Consider the following 20,930-nt stretch of genomic DNA (forward strand, 5'->3'; position numbering starts at 1 on the left):
GAGGGGCGCTGAGGAAGAAAGAAGTCCATTAATGTTTATAAACTATCTTTAAAGTGTCGAATCCCCTTGTGCCTGATTACAGTACCTATCCTTATCTACCAATTAGTTCCTTTCAGCCAAGATAGTACGGCAGATCTTAGGCTCAGGCTGTATACAGAACATCAATTTCACTCCAGGTTTATATTAAGGGTGGTGGAGAACTTCAGGTCCACCTCTGCTGATTGACAGCAGCAGTGGGCGGGTGCATTAGCTAGTCTGCTATTGGCTATTGCAAATTGAAATAGCCAATAGCAATCTAGCTATTAGTTCCTATGCCGCTTTTTTTTTTGTTTCTGACTGACAGCGGCAGCAAGCCCCGATGTCAGAAAAAAAAAAAAACAGACAGCACGGAAAGGTTTACTTTGCTAGATAGGCAACCAATCAGCATCTCTCTTCAGTTTGCTCAGGTAAGATTTGGAAATGTGACAGAGAAGCTGATTGGTTGCAGTGCAAATCTGCCTTGACTTATTTTTTACAGATAAAAATCAAGCAATCCCTAGGAAGTAACCACCATGTCATACCATGTCATATTGTCACTGATGATAATTAAAGGAGAGAGTCCTCAGCCCTTTGTAAGTTCAAGTCAAAACTTACATGCGGCTTGCTCTCATTAATGTGAAAAGGTCATACCAGTGAATCTACCAATAGTGATAGTTCGCGAGACAGTCCTTATCCCTGTGTAAGCCCCAAGTTATGGCCTATATAGGGCTAACTCTCATTAAAGTGAACCCATTGCATTTCTATGCATGGGACTACTTCCCAAACACACCCTCAAGAACTGTTTTAAGATTCCCATACTATTTTTCTTTACGTAGTTCCATAGTTGTTGAGGTTGAGTAAAGACACAGCTCCATCAAGTATAACCTATTTGAGTGAGTGTGTATGAGTTACTGAGAATATCTGTACCCTTGTATATTTTGCTGTCTAAGAAAAGTATCTAAGAGGTTCTTAAATTAGTCAACACTTTTCACTGAAACCAAGATATTAAATGAAGCTACTTAAGCTATAAAATGAATTTAAGTTTTTCATTTCACATATACCTGAAAGCCGAATTACAGGTATATAGCTAAATACACCGCAGACATAGATATATACAAACTTTTTACCTGCACAAATATCAGTATTTCTGTTCAGGCAGCCTTGTGATCCAGGAACTCCTGCTAAGCTGTATAGCCAGATCTAAGATCTTACTTTTCTCTACTGCAGTTAAGCAATACAAACTGGTCCACCATTCTCCCCAGAATACTGGCTGACAAGTGAGAGTGCAGCAGAACCCTGATGAGATAAAGTATCCTTATATTTTCACATTTTGTAATCCTCTTCATGTTAAACTGACAGCAACAGAGAAAGACTGGCTCAGAATGATGAAACTTTCATTTTTAGTATGATTACAGGAAGATAAAGCTGTGTACATCATGCAATGCTGTACCTGGGTCGTGACATGAGCCATGTTTCTGTACAGGATTGTTGTCATAATTGCAAAATGAGCCTGTCTGTAGTGAAAAAGGTTGTTGATCATGACAGCACAAGGATCAGTGACGTGCCGTGCCTTCTGGGCTGAGTGAGGCATCCCCAAGCCTGCCAAAGCTCCGCTCCATCCCACAGAAGCCCCACCCCATCCCACAGAAGCTCCTCCCCAAGCTCGCTAACCAAGCTGTGTGGGGAGGAGACAGGGAAAAGCCTCCCTGTCCCTCACTTGGTCGTCACTGCTGAGGTATCGAGATTGATGGCCTCAGTTGGTTTTTTTTTTCTTCTTTTTTTTGATTGGACAGCTTGGACAAAGTTTAGAAGCTGTGACAGCTCTTGCCTCACCAAGTTAGGTTACACAAGCAGTGCGGAAGCCCGCTGCTGTGTAACCTAACTACCGGTCAAAAGCCGGATGCAGCGCTGCCTGTAATTACCAGGCAGCGCTGCGACCATGACAGGTTACACAGTGGGGAGGCTTTCCTTGCTGTTTAACCTGTACAATTCCTGCATAATACTAGGTGAGGCTCTGCCTCACCTGCCTTCCCTGGCCGCACGTCCCTGACAAGGATGTAATGCCCATTATTACAATTAGAACTTATATACAGAGCAGTGGCTTAGTGGTTAGCACTGGTGATCACTGGGGGTCCCAGTTCGAATTCCGGTAAGGACATTATCTACAAGGAGTTTACATGTTCTCCCTGTGCTAGTGTGGGTTTCCTCTGGGTACTCCAGTTTCCTTCTACACTCCTACTGGAAGGTTAATTGGCCCTGTACGTGTGTGTGATAGGCACCTTAGATTGTAAGCACCTTGAGTGCTGGGACTGATGTGAATGTGCAGTATGTAAAGCGCTGTGTAAATTGTAATAAATACTTATAAAACTGTTTCTGAACCAGCAGATTGCATGAATCATGCTGATTATTGGTGTTGTAGATTTGGTAGTAGATTAATATACTGTAGTTGTTGATGTGTCTCAATGAGACTGAAAATCTAACAGGCAATCAAGCTGGCTGTTAAGCTTCTCGACCACAAGACAGCTTTATGCTCACCAAACAAGAAACGCCTTGGCTTTTATAAAAAGATTGGATAATTTCTGGCTAGCAGACCATGTTGGAAATAATACTTTGTGCTGCCTTGCAGACAACAATCTAGGCAGGAATTGTGTATGCGTGCCTTATTTATCAAATGATACAACTTTCTGTTTTGATATATATATACTAATTGAATTACAAATGTATTTGTATTATTAGCCTCTATACTCTACCCCATACCTTGGTGGTGCACCGCATGGTATCATGACTCCAAAAGCTATACTTAAGCAGATGAAGCCAAAGGAGTTGGTTTGCCTTCTCTGGGACCATGCACTTAAAACTGGAACCCTAGTTGGGTGAGGGCAGCTACAATTCAATCTAGGTACCCTCTTTGCCCTGTTCTATAAGAGACATTGAGTTCTAGATGTTATAGGAATTGGCAAACTTTGTCTGTCACATTAAAGCACATTCTAAATATAACAGTTGAAAGAACCTGGGTTAGAAAGTAGGCAATCCATGCATGAAAACCGTATGCAGCATGAATTAGTTACCCTGAATGACAGTGTGCGGTGGCTGGGTGCTGACAAGCATGAACAGAACCATTTACCATGGAAGGTCCCTTTCGCACGGGTGGCTGTCAGTTCTGATCAGCAGGGGATCTGTGCACAGATTCCCTGTTGATCAGAGCAGTTTGTGAATATTTAGCTTTATTCTGTTTAATCAGGTTTGTACAAGTAAAGGGGAGGCCCCAGCATGCATTTTGGATTGCAGGGCCTCCAGTGTGTCCCTGTACCTTTAAGGATGCGTGGGCTCCATCCAGGCATACCTGCATTCAATTTATCAACTGCTTAAATATGCTCCAATATTTTTGCATCTTTTATGTAATAAACCCCTCCTCCCCTCCCCTCCTCCCTACTGAATGGAGATGAGGGGAGAGAGAGGTGTCTGTAATATAAACCGGGAGAGCATTTTAGGGTGACATTGCTTCTCCTCCATAGATACAGTATAGTGAGTGAACACCCTATTCAGTAAGTAAGGTCCCCATTCACACTATTTTGTAGCAGGACACAATATAGGGAATTTATCAAAACTGGAGCAGACATAAATTGGAGCAGCTGTGCATGGCAACCAATCAGCTTCTTTTGTCGGTTTGTTCAGTTAAGATTTAAAATGAAAGGTAGCAGCTGATTGGTTGCCTTGCATACCTTCTCCAGATTTGAGAAATTCCCTTTTTAATGTGTGTTCCTGCATGTTTGTTTCCCACGTGTCCTAATTGATTTTAATAGAGGTCCGCACATGTGCCAAATGCAGGGAAGTCACGCATGCTATTTGTGTGCGTTTTAATGCATTAAGTGTGTGAAGGTGTATTTGCTTGGCTGCATTTGGGATGCTATGAACATGTAATGGCACCACAAGCTCTTTGCGTGTTTTTTAAGCATTCCGTGAACGTGCTCAAAGCACTTGTGCGTTCACAGAATGCTTATGTGTGAATGGGGACTAAGACAGGAAGTATGTTATTGGCAGGATCAAAAGGTGATAGGAAAGGCAAAAAAAAGCCTTAAATCTGAAGTTTAATCTGCTCATATTTTACCTTCCCTGGTTTCTCCTTTCATATCTCATCAAAATGCCTGGAAATGAGCCAGGCTCTATCTGATTTCCTGCAGCTTCTAATGCACCCTGTGAGTGTGCAATGAAATCAGAGTAATTATTTTCAGTACAGGAGAGGAGCCTGAACACCTGTGCAAGACTGAAGGGGAGGTTGCAGTTCAGCTGCCAAAAAAATAAACTAATGCAGCAACCACCTCCAAGGACTAGAAAGCTGCAATATATTGCAAATAGAACATATAGGTACCTACTATGATTCAAATGACCTTGCTCACATATTATACTTAAAGTATATGTAAACCACAACAAAATTATTCTCTTATTTGCTCCCTTTTGGTCTTTTAAACATACAAATGAATGGATTTTGTAATATCTGTTCAACAAGTGCAACAAACCCTGTTGATCCTGCCAGAAATCCAGTGAGCTCGCCACTTCCTGATCATTCTGTCTCTGCTACACTACATCCCAAGTAGTCTTATCAATCCCTGCTCAATTTACCTTTTTTGTGAACTACAGAATACCCCTTCCCCCTATGGAAATGAGGAGAGGCAGAGGTGTTCTGTAGTCCAAATAAAAAGCAAGTAACCTAGGGTGACATTGCTGCTGCTCCATAGATACAGCAAAGTGAATGAGCATTGTCACTCTAGGACAGGAAGTGTGTTACTGGCAGGATCACCAGATGCAAAAAAAAGTAGGAAAAAGCCTAAAAACCTAAACCCAATGCAGCCTTCAGCTCTAAGATCAGCTAAACTGCAGCACATTATATTTTTGTTCCCAGGTTAAAGGAGAACTATGAGGTGAGTGCTTATCACTCACCTCATAGTTCTGGCCGACCTGTGACAATGAGACTGTCACAGGTCGGCTCAGTAGATTGGGAGGTGAGCGAACACATACCGGCGTTCACTCACCTCTCGATCCTGTCACGGCTCTCTGCTGTGCCAGGGAGGGGCTGGATTCCCCTAGATAGGCAGAGCCAGCTGTCAGTCACGCAGCTGGGCGGATCCCGGCACAATTGTCGGGATCCGCTTCAACTGCGGCGTCTCAGTATACCGCGAGCTACAGCTCGCGGTATACTGAGCCTAGGGTGACGGGAGGATGCTAGTTTGTGTCCTCCCGTTACCCTAAGGAGAACTATGGGGAAAAGCCTGAACCCCATAGTTCTCCTTTAAGAACCACTTTAAAGTGACAATTTGAAAATGCATTCAAGTACCTTAACTAGTAACCAAAATGTATCTTATTTGTGTATCACTCAGCTATAGATGCTCAAATCATCTCTCAATTGGTGCTGACACTGTCCTGCCTTCTGGAGGGTGGCTACTTTTGTTCCCCATGGTTCCTGTGTGTGTTGGAAAGTAACCACGGCTCCAAGCTTGATCCTGAGATGGACTACAAGCTCACTTTTAGTTTACTAATTTGTATTGAGATTTGTAGTCCATTACAGGAGCGAGCTTGGATCGATGGCTACTTTACAACACACGGGACCATGGGGAACAAAAGTGGCCACCCTCCAGAAGGAAGGGCAGTGTCAGCATGATTTCAGAGATGATTTGAGGATCTACAGCTGAGTGATACACAAATAAGATACATTTATGTTAATAGTTACCGTACTTGAATGCATTTTTAAGATTTAAGTTCTGATTTTAGTGTCATTTTAAAGCTACATTAAAAATTGTCCTAGATAAGTAAAGAGGGCAAGGTGGGTTTGTGTGCATGAGAGTCGATGAGGAGAGACGCTATACCAACATAATTAATGCTATAGCAACAAAATTGAATTTAAACAATGTTTTCATCCTATGGAGCAATCAAGTGTTAAAAGGAGCACCTACATTAATAATCAGTTATGTAAGCAGCCATATGCATTAATGTCCCTAAACTGATTCTCACTACATGTCTAGTGTTTTGCATTAGCAAGCCTTATCTGCAGTTTAATGGCAGAAACATCGTACCACACACTGTGACGTCCCATTTCCTCCTAAGACCACCAGTTCGGCCTAATTTTCTGAATTGTTATCAGCACAATAAACAACCTGTGCTGTCTTGATACAATAAGCACTCTCCTGTGCACGATTGGAGACTATTACTGTAGCCATGTATCATTAAATGTACAACAGTTAAGAGAATACAAAAGTGCTTACCTTTTCTGATGCAGTGGTTTTGAAACTGTATAGATATTTAGTTCAAGACAACTTTTTTTTTTCAGTGGAAATAAACACGTCATCGCCTTTCCTTCCTGCTCAGTCAGTATGCCCCTGGGGGACCTCATTAGCTGTACTCCTAATGAAGTCACAACAAGCAATGAGGAGTCTTATCACATGGAAAACATCCTATCAGCACATATAGCAGAAAGGGCAAGAGTGTTTATGATTTTCTAAGTCGAGAAAGAAGAAGTAAAAATCAATGCGTTACAGTCAATCCTTAAATATGATCGCTGCATTATGTTTAGTGTTGGCGTAAATAATGAGCCCAGGCAAAAACCACAGCTTCGTGTTCTGCCAGTTGTACTATTTACTTACGTACATGAAGTTTTGTTCTGTCTGTTCTAAACCAAGACCACGTGACTTTAAGGAGGGTTAGAGCTCCTTACAGGAAACAATGATGTATCTTCTTAAATATTTTGAATCAAAAATCATGTATAATACATTTTCACAACATTTTGTACTACATTTTAAATTAAACTTTTATAATATTTTTATAATATTTTATATAATATACTGGTGATGAAGAGCACTAGTGTCAGTACATTACATAGATTATTGTGCATTTGATATATTACTTTTAGGCCATTAGACAAGCAGGTTGAATCTAGTGAGTAATAGAAATGAGTGATTTGGCTTCAATAAAGATAAAGCTTACAGTTTTTAAAGTGATATTAAAGTCAAAGGGGGGAAACTGGAGCAGACAAAATCTGGAGCAGATTTGCACGGCAACCAATCAGCTTCTCTGTTTTATTTTCAAATCTTACCTGAAGAGAAATGCTGATTGGTTGCCATAGGCAACTGCTCCAGATTCTCTATGCTCCAGTTTTGATAAATTCCCCCCAAAATATTTTTACGCTATTTCAAATGCTGATGAAATCACTTACAATGAATATGTCTCCTTGATATTTAAACGTTTTAGCATTCTGGAGAATCAGTTGGTCCCCTGAGCACTGGCCCTGATATCTGGTTTTAAGGTGGTGGTTTTTCCCCTTCAGGGTCCTATGGAGCCACCGTTGTGTGTTCTAGTAAGCTATGTATGTCTTCACAAGCACACAGGCACAGCAAGAAAAGTCACTCCCCTCCTCACTGCTCCTCCCTTCTGCTTCATCCCTTGTCCAAGCTAGGGATGAAGCAGAAGCTGGACACTGCTCTGCCCCTCATGATTTCATACCAGACAGGAAGTTCAGGGGAACTGAGCTGAGAGAGCTGGAACCAGTTGAAACATGACTGTAAGTGCTTGAGCAAAAAGTTGAAGGAACATTTTGTTTGACGATGTATACAACAGACTCATTATTTTTAAAAAATATGACCGTTTAATACTTCTTTAAGAGAAGATTTGCCCGGTTGTAAAAATGATATCCAAAAAATATTGTGGTCTGTTGTAACATGGCTTTTACAAATTCTATGAGATGTATTATTAGTAAAAGTATATTTGATCTGTATGTAAGCATACCTCCCAACCTTTGGAGATGAGAAAGAAGGATGCCCTTTAGTACAATGTATGTAGGAAGGGACAAATCCCCTACCAAGCCCCCCAATGCACAGACCGTGAAGAATTAAAATGTTGGTCCCTTTTTTAACGCCAATCTTTTTCCTTTATTTGGCTTTTCAAAATATGTTAAAAAATTAAGACGTTGGATAAAAGGTCTAGCGGAAAATGCAATTTTTGTTAGTTAGCAGTACATTAGAACATTATTTTATAGAGGTCTAAACACCAGAAAGAAAAGAGGGACAACTGAGGAGCAAGGAAGACATAAATTGAGCAAGGAAGATAGATATTTAGCTCTAAATGAGGGACATTCCCCCAAATGAAGGACAATTGGGAGTTGTCATGTAAGTCCTACAAAAGCCAACCAACCTACAGGAACCAATCAGCCCATTTAGGACAAAGTGACAGTGTCTTTGCAAAGGCAGCTCCCTAATCCACACTCAACTCGCTAGTACTCCCTGTTACATAGAATTTTTAAAACCACAGTGTCGGCTCCCTTTAGATGCTAGTGGAGTGGTGAAGTCAGTCTCTTGGTCATGTGACAGTTCTCGGGCCTAGCGTCTGGCCACTAGACCCAAGCACTGTCACATGGGAGGCGGTCACGTGCCCCCATACCTGAAAGCATCAGCTATGGTCACCAGGTGCAATGGATGAAAGAGTTGTTGTGAGCGCTGGCAAAATATTAGTAAGCCAAGGTGCCCCCTTAAAGATACCGTTCAGGGCAAAGTGACCGTTTCTCTTTAAAAGAAATCTATATTTAGAGAAATATGGTGACTGCCGAGACTTACTTCTGAAAACTGTAGTGTACTGTCTCTGGTCTTAACACTTTCTGAGTCACTGACCTGGACCAAGCATGCAAAGTAGCAAGTCCAAATGAAGTCAGAACTCTTGATTTTCATACTCATTCCAGGTCAGTCAGTGAGAAAGTAATGAAGCGGTTTAATCAGTATGACAACCGGGAAGCTAGCATTTTGGAAGGAGGTCAGTAATGGCAGCTTCATATATTTGTCACCATAGGTTTACTTTAAGGACCCTTCACACTAGAACATTCCTTTCTGGTGTGTTCCTGCATGCATATTAACATGTTGGGCTGCCAAAACATAGCAATGGAAGAAAAACTTGATCTGCATATTTTTTTTTTTAATGAAACGCACCACAACACATGGCAGTGCTCTGAAGTGCAGCTACAATGGCACCTACTGTAGATGTGCATTGGGGTGTCATGCCAAATGTATAGCACTACAAAAAGGGCCATGCCCTATCTATGTTGCCTTAAAACACAACACATAGATGTGAAGCCAGCCAAAAAACGCCAATTTGGTCCAAAACTAGATACTGAGGTCTCTGCCAACACCCTGCCTGTTCAGAGACTCAAAGATTGAGATTTCGCCACAGTAGCCCTTATCTTGTTTCCCATGCACAAAGTGGAATGGAAGCTGTTACTGTCTTGCCAGCTCAATTCCTTAATGCTTTGCTCATTCTAAAACACGGAGAATCCAGCAGAGGGTGCAGAAACATCAGCAATGCATGGCGATGGCCCTTAGTTTATGCATAAACCCAACAGCATAAAAATGTTCGTATGTAGGGAAAAAATATACAAAATAGCTAATTTGATATCTGACAAGCAGGCAATATAGCTTGTCTAATACTTGCTAACTCTTTTGATGGTAATCAGTCTTCCTTCCTCAGTAAAAAAAAGTACTATCACTTGAAGCTGCAGGATACTTAATGTACATTACACAGCATCTTTATATGTTTTATATAAGTATTTATTACATTTCCGAATGTTTTCATCATCTAATGCTCGGTGTACAGTAACCAGAACCTCTGTCAGTAACATAGAAATATAACAAACATCCGTGTTATCTGGTGTTACTTGACCAAACAATAAAACTTAATCATCAGATATTGATTCCTATCTCAGTCTTAGAACACTGTCATCATTTATACCACCTCTATATTTGTATTATTATCTCTTTATTCTGTGTTTTAGATCCATGGCAATAACATTTTTATTTAACCACAATTTTTAGTGATCCCCTGTGTCAATACACAAACAAATCAACCATGCACATGCAGATTTGTACCAAAAAGGAAATCTCCCTAAAATGTCCTTATGACTTCACCCTTCACTGACCTGACATTAGTAAACTGAAGCATTATTGGTGGCAATAGCCTCTAGTACCGTATGCATCAGCATTATGATTTGCACTGAATCATTCATTCTCTCTTTCACATATATAGGGGTCTATTCACAAAGCTGCCGAAGGATCTGGCCGTAGCTTCGGCCGATCCTTCGGCTAGCTTCGGCACCAGGACCCCTTCGGTTCAGGAGAACCGAGGGGGTGCTGTACGGGCTATTCACAAAAGCACATATGCAATTTAAAAGGGCTGAATTAAGGTTTGTGGAGGTCTATGGGCAAAGTATTGTATTTCTCCTCCCTTAAACAGGCAATTTGGTTGCATCATCAGCGTCTTTTAAACTGTCACATCCATGATTTCTAGTGCATATATAGCGACAGATTTATTATCCTAGTTTGTTATTCCTAAATGGCTTCATAAGGAGAATTGTCGCAAAATTGGCTCTAAACTGTCTCTAATTTATTACAAGCTTGCAGGGAACCTCCTGGATGTCAGCTGATTAGCCCTGAAGTACTCTGTTTGACAAATGATCTACACCAGGGGCGGCAAACACAAGGCCCGCGGGCCGAATCTGGCCCGCCGGACCTTGTAATGTGGCCCGCACAGCGCTGCCTGCTGTCAGGATGGCGGAGCGGTGAGGGGGAGAGAAGCCGCGCCCGCAGCTGTCAGGATGGCCGAGCAGGTAGGAGATCGGAGCCGCTGTCATCCTGTCAGTTTCAGGATGACAGCGGCTCTGTGCGTGGCAGAGCGGGGGAGCGGTAAATATCAGTGATATTTACCAGTCCTCTGTGTGAGAAGGACAAACACTGGAGCGATCGTCTGATCACTCCAGTGTGTGTAAATAACTGGGGACACAAACTTTCAGCTTCTAAAGTCCTGATCAACCTTAAGCATAATAGAAGGTGTCCATTCCAGCAACCTGCCTTATTGCCTGCCAGAGAGCTACCAAGTGGTAGAAGTTGGCGTAAACTTGATGTTATGATCCACTGAGTTGATATGGTCAGTGAAAGCCTGGAACTCTTCTTTATTGTTTGTTTATTTTACAAGCTTTCACTGACCATATGAATTCCATAAGATTTACGCAGGAAGATATGAAAAACAACAACCTAGCTCCAATTATGCAAATGCAATCAACACCTGGTTGCGACTAACAGATTATGTGGATTGGAGCAACATTCACCATATTTATTCCAGGAGAATTTTTGTACAAGTCATTCTGAATTGAGAAAGTTTGTTGGATGACTAGTGAAACGTCTTCAAGAAAAATACAGCAAGTCCAGTTGCCTTGACTTATTTTTTACAGAGATATCGTGACCTGGATGAATGAGAATCATCACAGACATTTTATCATGTTTGGTATCCAACAAATCATAATTTAATTCTGCTAAATAATATGCTGGTTTGTGGATTGTCATATGGAAGTATAGATGTGCCTAGGATAGTTGGCATTAACAGGGGGTTTACTAGAGCATTAGAACACCTGCAACAGACCTCTTTGGGGGGTGGGTGGGTGCGGGTTGTCTCTGCGATGCCATCTGCAGGGTCAAGAAAAAGATGATGCACTGGCAGCTCTGAGCTCTTGCTTACCATTGAAACTAGCAAAGATACTGAGGGTGACTGACTCCGCTATATCATATTGGACTTATTCTGCAAACAATTCGAACACTGCACTAAACTAAGCAGGCAGACTGTACTTAAAGTGATATTAAAGTCAAAAGGTTTTTAAGCTATTTCAAATGCTGATTAAGTCACTTACAATAGATGCTGATTGAACCACTTACAATTGATGCTGCTCCTTGATGTTTAAAAGCTTTAGTTTCCTGCAGGATCAGCTGGTCCCCTGAACACTGGCCCTGATATCCTGTTTTAGGATGGCTCCTTTCCTTTGCAGGGTCCTATGGAGCCACCCTTGTATGTGCTAGTAAATTGTGTGTCTCCACAAACACAGAGAAACAGCAAGTCAAGCTACTCCCTTCCTCCCTGCTCCCCAATCTTCCCTTCTCCAAACTAGTAGATTGATGGCTGCTGCAGACTACTCTGTCTCTTGTGATCTTGTACTGGACAGGATGTTCAGGGAAACCGAGCTGAGAGAGTTGGAGCTGTTTGGAAACATGATGACTGTAAGTGTTTAGTCAAAAATTTAAAGAACTACTTATCTGGCCAATGTATATTTGTTTGGGTGTGGGAGTGAGAGACATTTTCTCAGAATTCCAACAGTAGATGCTGCAAATGTATCGTGTTGCCACTAAAAAACGTTGTGGTGGCTGCCATGTGTGTAAAGGGTTAACTGCTTGGTTAACAGGAGAGAGAGAGAGAGAGAGAAAGGGAGAGAGTGACTGAATTCCCTATCTTTTGTTTTCTATCCTGTTATTTTGCAATCATGCCTGGTCTAGTGGAGTACAAAAGAATCTAGTGAATGTGTGGCAAGCAGGGCTGATTGAAACATATGACAAATCAAGGGGGGAACTTTTTTGTGACTTACATGAGCCATATATCCAGCCACAGCAGACCCTGGAGCCTGCAGCAGAAGGGTCTCCTTCTGTCTTATTTGCTATCCTTTGAGAAAATGTGTTGTCACTACAAGTTGCTACAGATACAGTTGACCTTGTATCTAATGCCAGTGCTGAGAAGCAAAGCATTGGAGGCCTTTGTGAAATTGCCAACTGATAAAGATAATGATTATGAACATTAAAGGACTCTAAAATGATGAAGTGTCAATTGACCTCAGAGATCTACCGCAAAAAAATGCAGGTTGCTAAAGAAGGGACCTGCAGACACTTTAACATATGGGATAACCCACCTACTCTCCACATTTCCACAGTGGACTCAAGGATTGAAAACAAATCCCTATGAGTCTTTGGAGGACCTGTTGATCCAGGATCAACTCCTACACATCTTTCCTGCAGAAGTCTCACAGTATGTGATGGAGCGTAAGCTTTAAGTCTACTAAAGTAGCAGCAGTGCTATAGTGCTATACTTGTGGAAGGAATGGACACCCGTCCTGAGCAGAAGAAGCTGACTTCACCCGGCCAGCACTCATTCCTCAGTGTTTGTAAATGGATAAACAAGAGACAACACTATCAACTTACAGCCCGTCATCATAAGCAAATGAACCAATAGTGGTTTTCCAGACACCAGCGCAGATATCACCCTAGTTTGCCTTGAGTTGGTACATGAAAAGGACATCATTCTGGAGAAATTACTTACCCTTAGTAGAGTTGAGGGAACACGCTCATGTGGACATTGTGCAGGGGTTTTCATTGAGTGGAGGGGCTGGAGTCTTGGATATGATTGCCACACCAGTGCTGCTAGTTGCAGATCTGGGAACTCTAGTCTCATACTATGTAACTTCCAATGTCACCCAGGATTCGTGAAATTAGACCATCTAGACCAGGGGCCCCCACAATTTTACGTCTGGAGATCTACTTTTCAAATGACAAGCTCAATGAGATCTACCAATGAAAAAACACCTGCATTAAGGGGCGGGAGGGGGCATGGCAATGCATTGAAGGCAATGGAACTGCAGCCATGCCCCTCACCCACAGTGCAATCGCCCGCACGTGTAACGCAGGCATATTAGTGCCTGCGCTCCGGTCCAGTGCGATCTGCAAAAATGCTGCAAGCACTATTTTTGCAGATCGCACTGGACCGGAATGCAGGCACTACGAACTGCAGGCTGCGGTGTCATTGACTACAATACAACTCCACGCCCCTCCTGCAGGGAGTCGGCTAGCTTGCATTCCGGTGCGTTCTAGAGGCGCCAGCGTTCTGTCCTCCCGCGGTGCTCGTGTGGCCGAATGTGGCTGACGTTGCACACGGGGAGAGGTGTCCTACCCCTTTCCATCTGCGGAGGCTAACACATTCAGCCGGCAGCCACACGAGCACTTTTGCGCCCGATGCAAGAAAAAAAAGTGCCCCCCCCCAACAGACGTGTGATATCCCCCAGCGCCCTGCCTCCAGGATTTTTTTTTTAACGATTATTTATTATTTATTTATTTAATTTACATTTTTTTCACTTTCATTTTTTTTTTTACTGTTGGGGGGGCTTCGTGGAAATATTAGAGGTCTAAACAGCCCCCTGATATTTCCTTTTTAAAATAGAAAAATAAATTGAGGACATAAAGTCCTCAATCTCTTTTTCTACAGCCTCTGTTCTAAATGAATGGAAAGCACAGAGGCTTCCTATTCATTCAGAAACTATTTACTATCATCCAGTTTCTGAATGGGGAGGGAGAGTCAGCGGGGGATCCGAGGAGAAGTGAAGGTAGTACTTCAGCTGCGGGGGGAGAAGTGGAGGCAGGCGCTGTCACAGCAGCATGGTCGAGCGGTGAGGAGAGAGCTGCCAGCTGTCAGATCCTGGCCGAGCGGCTCTCTCTCTCCTCACTGCTCCGCCATGCTGCTGTGATAGTGGCTCCCTCCTCCGCCCCCCCCTGCCGCTGGCTGCAGCGCTACCTTCACTTCTCCTCGGATCCCCACTGCATACAGATGGGGAGAGCAGCGGGGATCCAGAGGTGAAGCCCCACGGCGGGAGGACAGGACATCGCAATCTACTAGTGATCGCTTTGCGATCAACTGGTAGATCGCGATCGACCTAATGGGCACCACTGATCTAGACTTAGCAAAGGTATTTTGTAAAGATGGGTAATGGGCATCTTGGCAATGGGCAGATGGATAAAAGTGAAGGGCAAATGCACCGTTCTCCTGAAAAAGGAGAGGAAACCACCTTGCATGTACAGTTATATAACTACAACACGCTAAAAATGTGGGAACAGAGTATGGAGTGTGCTAGCATGCCTCTTCAGCTAGTGATGCAGCCCTTAATTACCCAATGCGTTAACCCTTTCTGTGGAAACCGATGGAACAGGGTTACAATGGTGGCGCTTAACAGTGCCAGTGATGTATTAGTTTCTGATTACCAGGCACATATTAATGGAGTGCTTAGAGAGAGTCCACAGTTCTGGACCTATGGAGGGCTCTGCCATTTGCACAGTGCACGAGAATCTGGAAAGTTCCACTATCAGAGTCCAATGCCTGAAGGTCACGTTCCAGGATATATTAATTGGCATATTCACAAAGTAAGTCTTCAGAGACTGGGTCACACCAGCACTCTACAGTATCAGGGCATCAGAACTTGGACAGGAAAATAAACATTCCCTCTTGTCGCCTATAAAACAGAAAGGGGCGGAGTTCTGTAGTACTAAAATATAGCTGAGGACAATGTAACTGATAAGCATGTGGCACAGCAGAGAACAGAAAGTTATCAGCTGACAAGATCTCCTACAGGATTGTGGGTTTTTGCACTTATTAAATGGATATAACAAAATGCTTTCAATGGTATATTTAATAAATCAAAAGGGACCAATCAGGAGTTTATTTTTAGTAGGGAAGCACCGAAATATCGGCCGCTGAAACATATCGGCCGAAAATGGCACTTTTGGCTTAATGCATCCCTGCTTTCTTTCCTCCCTGCTGTGCGCTGCTCTGTGTCCCAGCGGGGAAGAAAGAAAGTGACAGCCGGCCGAGCGCTGCGGGACGAGAGCGATGTGAGCGGCCTGTGTCTCTCCTCCCACACCGCTCGGCCGCCTATCACAGTCTGGCAGAGCGATGTGGGGGCGTAGACATCGCTGTTACAGGAGGCTGAGTTCTCCTTCTTGCACCGCTCACTCAGACTCCTGTGACAGCGTGTCAGAGAGGAGAGCCAATGCAAACACTCAGCGATCAGTGATCGCTGAGTGTTTGTAGATAAATGAGGATATGGTATGTGGACTGTATCCTCAATTATGAATGAATGGGAAGTGATCTGCATCATTTAGGGTTTACATACACTTTAGGTACTTGGTCGCACGTTTTTGTTGATTGCTGTCCTGCAGAAAAGTAAGTGCGCAAGCAAGCCTTTCTCTTTCACAGTATCCATTTATCACATTTCAGGATAGTAAGCACATCCAAATGAAATTTGGCAAATTCGGCAACAGTACATAATCTGGATGAATACTTTGCTGATCCCTTTTTCAGTTTTTGGTACATTTTCACTCTATAGATCGGGAAGAAACGCAGGAAAGGCTTTAATATATAATGTCCCTGTACAAAATGTCAGTGTTTACCGTACCACCTTTCATGAGTTTGCTTATCTCATAGACCCCATGACATGTATACGTATATGCATACAGCCTTTGCTTGTGCAAAACTGGTTTATAAACAATCTATTGTGGTTTATAAATAACTACAATACTTATCAAACCTGTTTTGTAAATATATTTCTATTTTCAAAAACATCACATTAATATTTGGACTTCACTTTAAAACAGGGGTGGGCAACTCCGGCCCTTCAGCTGAGCTTTAACTACAAATCCCAACATACCTCTGCCTCTGGGAGACATGCCTGTAAATTTCAAGGTGCCCATACACCTGCCGATTATCGCTCGATAATCGCGGGTGATCCCGCGATCGTACGATAGTCGGAAGGTGTATGTGCAGCGTGTGACCCCATTTACTGTATGGTCGCACAACTTTTGTCTTACAAACACGCTAGAAAACCCTCCGAAAATCGTACGATTTTCGTCGGGTTGGTAGCGTGATCGCAAGACGAAAGCGCAAACTGCCCGCTCACTATTGCAATCATCAGCAAGCCCTGCCCTCAGCGGGGAGGGCTTGCGATGATCGCATGTACAATCTGCCTGTCCAAGATGGGCAGGTCGTACGAAGTTTGAATCACCTTACAACCATCGCACAACGAATGTCGTGCGATGGTTGTAAGGTGTATGGGCAGCTTTAGTCTTGCAATGCCTTGTGGGACTTGTAGTTCCACAACAGCTGGATGGTCAGAGTTGCCCACCACTGCTTTAAAGGGTTTAAGTACCCTTGGATCCTTACCTGAATCAAAGGGTTACATGTAACACTGGGTAGACCCTATGTGTTAGCAAACATATGACCCCTTACAGAACCTCTGAAACAATAACACTTTCCTGTACTTGATTAAATGGATGTCATTCCAATAGAAAAGCAACGTGAATAAATAGGATTGTAGTGCTTGCTATGGAGGAAGGTTCCCAGGGAGACACTCAAACAAGCCACCAGTGCTTTGACACAGCAAACACTAATGTCTGTTTCTACCAACAATGGATTTGTAATCCCAAACAATGTTACTATTCCTTCCAGTGATTTATGAAGTTTGCTTGCACAATTTTTACTTTGGTACTACTAGCAGTTTAGTATGATATGGCCTTTATGATCAGATGACTGAATACATTTTTAAACTTAATGGTATGAAAAAAAGAGAAACGAAAAATGGTGGTATATTTATACAACAGTGAATGTGCCTTTCACCAAACATTCATTGGTGGTGAATCGATCACTGCCATTTAAGGGCTCGATCACATGTCTGCGCTTGGGCTGTGCTGGACGTTTTTCCCAGCAGAGGCCGAGCGCAAGACAATTTGTCTTGTCATGGGTGGTGACAGTTCACACCACTGCGTTCTGATGGCGTGTTCATAAAAAAGTACGACATGCAATACTTTATTTTAAGTGCGCCGCCGTAAGATGCAGTACAACCAACCAGGAGGAGCTGGAACAAAAAAAAAAAAAAACAGCAGATAGCAAGGGAAGCATTAGCACCTCCCTGAAATGACTTTTTTCGGGTTGGGATCCCTGGGACCCCCTATGCTACCCCACATTTCTCCGGTTTGACGTTTGGTATCTATTTACCTGACACAACCTCATCTTTTTCTTTTTACAAATAAATGGGTTATTATATTGCGTTTGTGAGCATTACATTTAAAAGAGAACTATGAGACGAATGATTTCCACTCACCTCATAGTTCTAGCCGACCTGTGACAATGAGACTGTCACAGGTCAGACACAGCTGGCCGTTGTAAAAAAACGGCCGGCCGGGAGCTCTCTAGATCTGAGCGGCATCTTTAGATATCCGCTCGGCAACGCCCATTCGTGCGCGCCGCAGGGCAACACCGACAATTTAAAAACAGGCACCAATGCCTGTTAACATACAAGCGATCCGCCAGCTATAGAAATGGTGGATCGCTTGTATGAGCTGCTGGCCCGTGTCCCCCCCTCCCTCCGCGGCCCCCCCTACCGTTGTCACGCAGGTCCCGAGCTCCGCTGTGGCCGGTGCGAGCCCGGGACCAGCATAGTACCTCTGTCACAGGGGATCAGAGGGGGATAGGTACACAATCTCCCTCCTGTCCCCTCTCCGCTGCCAGAATGCGGAAGTGATGTAGCTTCAGACGCTGGAGAGAAGCTGATGAAGCAGATCTCTGCTTCATCAGCTTCTTCAGGGGGGTCCTAGGTGACATTAGGGGTCTTGGAGACCCCTGATGTCTCCATAAAGAGGACCTGTCACATCATTTTGCTATCACATAGGGGGATTTCTTAGCCCCCATATGTGATAGCAATAAAGTTAAGTGGGGAAAAAAAAATAGGAAAAAAAATTAAAGTTTCCCCACCAAAAATGTAAAGTTACACATAAAAAATAATTAAAAAAAACTAATTTTTTTAAAGCCCCCACCCATACATACACGCATGCAAACATGCGTCGCGCGCGCATACCTGCGAAAACAGCGATTGCGCCCATTACGCCGCACATGTTGCATATCACCGCGAACGCCGCAGTGAGAGCAATAATTTTAGGGCCATTAATCACTGATAACACTAAACTGATGAGCTGTAAAAGCTTTTAAAGAGTTGCCTATGGTCCATTTTGGGTATGGTAGTTTTTTGCGATTTTGCGGGTGCGCGCAATTTTAGAGCTTGACATGTTTGGTCTCTATTTACCCGACGTGACCCCATCTTTTATATTTTACCCAACAAATTGTGTAATAATAAATGTTTCCTAACATAACGTCACCTTAGGCTCAGTATACCGCGAGCTGCTGCTCGCGGTATACTGAGACGCCGCAGCCGGAGCAGATCCCGACTTAGACGTAGGGATCCGCCCAGCTGCGTGAGTGACAGCTGGATCTGCCTATCTAAAGGCAGAGCCAGCTGTACCCGCCCCCTCACCCGTCCGTTCCACCAGTCAGCGCTGGCGGATCGGGGGGAATCCAGCCCCTCCCCCTGTCACGGCAGAGAGCTGTGACAGGATCGAGAGGTGAGCGAACGCCGGTATGTGTTCGCTCACCTCCCGATCTACTGAGCCGACCTGTGACAGTCTTATTGTCACAGGTCAGCTAGAACTATGAGGTGAGTGGAAATCACTCATCTCATAGTTCTCCTTTAATGTAATTTTTAATACAAATATCAATTTGATAAGCATTGTGCAACATAAAAAATTGCAGCTAGCATTTTGTACTCTACATGGCCTCTGCTTTCAGATAATATATAATTGTTTGAGGGGTTTAACCTCTTGCCGTCCGCCCGTAGTAAAAAAACGGACGGACGGCACTGCAGCATCTGCATTAGCCAAAAATTAAGATTTTAACGTGCAAAAATCAAAACATTGCTCCATACGGCAAGTGGTTAAAGAATTCTCAGTCCTTTTAGACTATGGAGGCGTAAAGTACAATTGGACACATATGAGCCCATACCATTGCAATAAGTAACAGGAAAGCACAAGTATTTTCTCAGTTGGGGACACTGCTCCAGCAGCAGCACAGTGGAAGTGGCAGGCCAGGCATTGCTCTTACTACGGGAAAACTAACAACACATCGCGCACAGCATCCTGGGAGAACACACACACTCGCAGGAGACACATGACATGTAAGTATTGTACACTAATATGGGTGATGGCCTGATAACAAGTTACTGCTGACACGTGACATGAAATGACACACCCCCTTTCTGCCTCAGCTTCCCCCCCGCCTCCCTATGTCTCGTCACAGGACAGTGAGGAGGACAAGGGGATGTCACGTGACGAGCGAGGGGCGCTTTGGGCGTGGCCCCCTGCGCGTCCGTGGCAACCGGCGGTAGGCGGGGCTGCCAGTGTTCTCCAGCAGCCGGTGAGTGCGCGCGCAAGGTGGTCGGTGAGTGGTCGCTCGAGGGAAGATGGACGATTTTCAGACGGCGGAAGAGGTGAGGGGTCCCGGGAGAGGGGGTGTGTGGTCTGGACTTGTTTGGGGGGAGAGAGGCATGTAAGGCACCGTCCATAACTTCTCGTTCATGTGTCACACTGGCCTGTATGTGTGACCCCCCTGACTGGAGAGATGACAGAATCTTCTTCAGCTATTGTCACCTGCGCGTCCGTGGCAACCGGCGGTAGGCGGGGCTGCCAGTGTTCTCGAGCTGCCGGTGAGTGCGCGCGCAAGGTGGTCGGTGAGTGGTCGCTCGAGGGAAGATGGACGATTTTCAGACGGCGGAAGAGGTGAGGGGTCCCGGGAGAGGGGGTGTGTGGTCTGGACTTGTTTGGGGGGAGAGAGGCATGTAAGGCACCGTCCATAACTTCTCGTTCATGTGTCACACTGGCCTGTATGTGTGACCCCCCTGACTGGAGAGATGACAGAATCTTCTTCAGCTATTGTCTCTCAGATCGTTATACTTGTGGCACCGTCAGGTCACATTGCCGCAGGATGTGGCACTGCCCTGTAGCAGCTGGCACTGCAGAAAATATTTATGTGTAGCCTGTTCCTCCGCTGATTAATGATACCTGGAACAAAGCCACACAGCAGTGGTGCCCAACTTGACGATTATGGAGGGCTTCAAGTTTAACCCCTTATACTTCCAGGGGGCCGCATAATAGCAGCGCGTTGTGTTGGACAGCCCATTTCAATTAAATGAGCTGCAACACACCTCAATACTTGAAAATGTCTGTGTTCATACAGTGGCCGCAATAATAACCCCCATCATTGGAGTCAGTGGCCCCACTATTATTATTGCGGCCACTGACTCCAACGCTGGGGGCAAACATTGGTGTCAGTGTCCACAATAAAAAACCCCAGCTTTGGAGTCAGTGGCTGTAATAATAACCCCAACCATTGGAGGCAGTGGCTGCATTATTATTATTGTGGTTACTGAC

General features: G+C 44.0%; 1 protein-coding gene across 3 annotated transcripts in view; it reads left to right on the plus strand.

Annotated features, from left to right (window-relative positions):
* The first annotated feature begins 19,797 nt into the window (after positions 1–19,797).
* DYNLT1 (dynein light chain Tctex-type 1) overlaps positions 19,798–20,930 on the plus strand; it is a 14,383-nt gene continuing 13,250 nt past the window's right edge. For 2 of the 3 annotated variants that reach the window (XM_018564437.1, XM_018564440.1), the window contains exon 1: positions 20,170–20,279. In XM_018564437.1, the coding sequence (XP_018419939.1) occupies positions 20,253–20,279 (27 nt within the window). In that variant the 5' untranslated portion in view covers positions 20,170–20,252. Of the gene's footprint in view, positions 19,991–20,169; positions 20,280–20,930 lie in introns of those variants that run through there. The other variant, XM_018564439.1, reaches the window with a different exon arrangement.

The sequence above is a fragment of the Nanorana parkeri genome, unplaced genomic scaffold (genome assembly GCF_000935625.1).
Source record: "Nanorana parkeri isolate BGI_ZX_2015 unplaced genomic scaffold, ASM93562v1 scaffold750, whole genome shotgun sequence".
NCBI lineage: Eukaryota > Metazoa > Chordata > Amphibia > Anura > Dicroglossidae > Nanorana > Nanorana parkeri.